The 2842-nt window shown below is 36.6% G+C and overlaps 1 protein-coding gene across 1 annotated transcript; it reads right to left on the bottom strand.

Moving 5' to 3' along the window:
- Positions 1 to 126: 126 nt before the first annotated feature.
- On the bottom strand, positions 127 to 2185 carry LOC115949373 (sister chromatid cohesion protein PDS5 homolog B-like; the record flags this gene model as incomplete). Its single annotated transcript, XM_031065900.1, has 2 exons — positions 127 to 442; positions 2080 to 2185. Coding segments are annotated over 2 exons (271 nt in total), but the record flags the coding sequence as incomplete, so codon positions are not given.
- Positions 2186 to 2842: the final 657 nt, after the last annotated feature.

Genomic DNA, 2842 nt, shown 5'->3' with positions numbered 1-2842 from the left:
ATATATATATATAACCTAGGAAAGAATAAGTAATTCTGAAGGGCAACAATATAAATTATAGTGGTATCAGGGACATACCAGCTGTCACTACTTTGGGTATATTCATTTCACTTCCATTCTTCAAAAAGTACTACAATTTAGTTTTTCAAAATGTCTTTTTGGAAGTAATACTTTCTTCCAAAAGAATGCAGGATAATGCTACAGCAGATGAAAGGAAGAGTGAGAACTTCCAAAATCCAGTAGAGTAAAGGTCACTGCTCAGAGTAAGATACACAACTTACGATCGTATGTGAGGAAAGTCTTCTTCAATTTTACTTCCTGTATTTTTGAAAATTTGTAATGCAGCTTCTGCCACTTTTTCATCATCCATTTTCAAGCAAGCAAGGAGAGATTCAAAAGTTTCAGCCGAATGAAATGAGATAGGGTGCGTAAACGAAAGTACCTGCCAAAATATGATGAAAGCCATGTTAACATTTTTTAAAGGTCCACTTATACTAGGACACTTCATCAAGAGTCATTTTCCACTGCCATACTGGAACATTTATAATACTCTCCCTGGTTTTGATTCATGATCCACATTTCTCTTCTTTTATTTAGTAGCTCCTAAAGTTCTGTCTTTATACATGACCTCATTAGATTTAATTTATTTCCCCATCTCAGTTTCTTCTCCTACTATTCTGACCATGTACTTCTCAGTGACTACATCTACATTAGCAAGTACTGGGTTACAGCAGGAGCAGGTCTTAAGAGAAACGCAACTGATGCTAAGGAAGCAATATTCATATTTCAGGAGTTTTACTTCAGAGTATTTTTAGAATTACTAAATCCACTTTCGGCAATGCAACACAACATGCGCTTCTGAAGCCCATCTCAATTTTGTTCCCCTGAAAGGAATCCAGCTTATTTGCCTCCAGACTTCATGTTTGTTTCCTCAAGGGAAGAACTGATTCTGCTCTGAAGTGAAATTCCTATCTCTAAAATAGCAACACAGACATACTCAATAGGGCCTCTACTCCCTCAAGTTTTCCAGATTAACTTATCAGATTCTGTACCTCTCCTTCAGATTCTTGGACTTGGTTGCTTTCAGGTATGACAGGCTTCCCATGTTAAAAAAAATGAAATGAAGAAACCCTCAATTGATCCTCCCTGAAATTTGGTCTTCCCTTCCTTTTTAAGTGGCTGTTGATTATTAGCCTTGTTCCACATAATATTCTGACTCATGGCAGAGAAACAATCCTCAAAATCTAGAAATTTCTTTATATGCAGTTTTCTATTTTAACTAAGTTACCTTCCTTCCCACTACATTGCATGGCATTTCCAATGCTGGACTCCTATATTTGTCCTCTCTGTATTATTCTGATGATGTATACACCTCTTTGTTTAGGGCAGTCTTACTCCTCTTCCTTAAATGCGTCACGCCAGTTCATACAAATATGTAAATACTGACTTGGAAGCCTTCATTCAAGCATATACTCCGTCACAAAATGATCTTTCTTACTCAGATGCATTCTTGTGCTACTAGGTATCTGCACTTTTATCTAAATGTTCACACCTGGATAAAGAGATTCACCCTTTCAGGTGAATCTACTCCATCCTTAGTTCACCTAAAATACTCTGAAAACATCAGTATGGGAGTCCTTTAGATTTTTAGGCCTCTGAAATCAACTCCCACCTGGACTACTTGACAGTCTTTGCTATGTTAGCTCAGTCTCAAGATTACTCATAGCTGAAATAGGTAAAACCCCAACTTCGATGGAACACAGAGGAACCACAGTGCTGCATTGATGTACAACAGCACCATGTCTACAAATTGCTGAATTCATGCTCTAATAACCAAAACTCCACTGCTGCTGTCTCACACGCAACTACTTTTGGCTTACAGAAAAGTTTCTAAACCATTTAAAAAATAACCTTACTGATGTGCCAAGATGAGCATAAAGCACAAAAAACCAAACCAGTTTCTTCCAGGTAGGCACCACATGCTTTTGACTAAAAGCAGTAAGTGCTAATTAAAAATTTATTTTAACTAAGTTGTTTGCCAAGTTTTCCATGCTCACTGGCCACCAGGACTATACTTGCCTTGAGCAATTCAAGACCTGCTCTGATTGCCTGGTCAGTAGGTACACCCTCATCTTCATCATCAGCTGTTCCATCTATAGACTTGTTCACTTGCTTGATAAGGGCACTGAAGAGGAAAACAAAACATGGCCTTGTAGTTACTGCAATTCCACCATGTAGGATTACATCTTAAACTTGTGAAAACAATCTCATTGAAGCAACTTATTTAAAACATAAGCCTACTATAAACCAAATATGTCAACTACACACATAATCTGGTTACCCTCATCTCCTATCCAAATTAAAGCCTCCGAAGCATTACACTAAAAATATTTATCCATCATGAATTAAGAACTATATACAAATTACTTGGGAAAGATGACCAAAATAAGAAAACAATTTGAGCACTACAAGCAACAAACTCATTAAAAACTATGCTGAGGTTACAACCCACTACAGACTCTTAATAATTAATGGAAAATAACTGTTTATAATAGTTAGTCTCTAACCGAGGGGAGAAATAATAACCATTTAACAATTCTGCTTAGAGCTGATGACAAATTTATAAGACCTATTTTTCTTGACAGTAAGGCTTATGTCAAATACTGCTGTTAGTTAAATAATCATTTCAGCAAAAATAATTTCAGCAATCCCCCCCATAACTTCATTGGCTCACTCTTCTTGAAGTCTTGCTGCCTCATCATCATAACCTTTACTTACTCAGTTACATTACTGTTTATGTCACTATGAGCTAATATTCTGGGTAGAAAGTTTCAGCTCAATA

Source organism: Geospiza fortis, unplaced genomic scaffold, assembly GCF_000277835.1.
Source record: "Geospiza fortis unplaced genomic scaffold, GeoFor_1.0 C13796562, whole genome shotgun sequence".
Taxonomy (NCBI): Eukaryota; Metazoa; Chordata; class Aves; order Passeriformes; family Thraupidae; genus Geospiza; species Geospiza fortis.
Note: the sequence above shows the minus strand (reverse complement) of the source record. Positions and strands in the feature narration are given on the sequence as shown.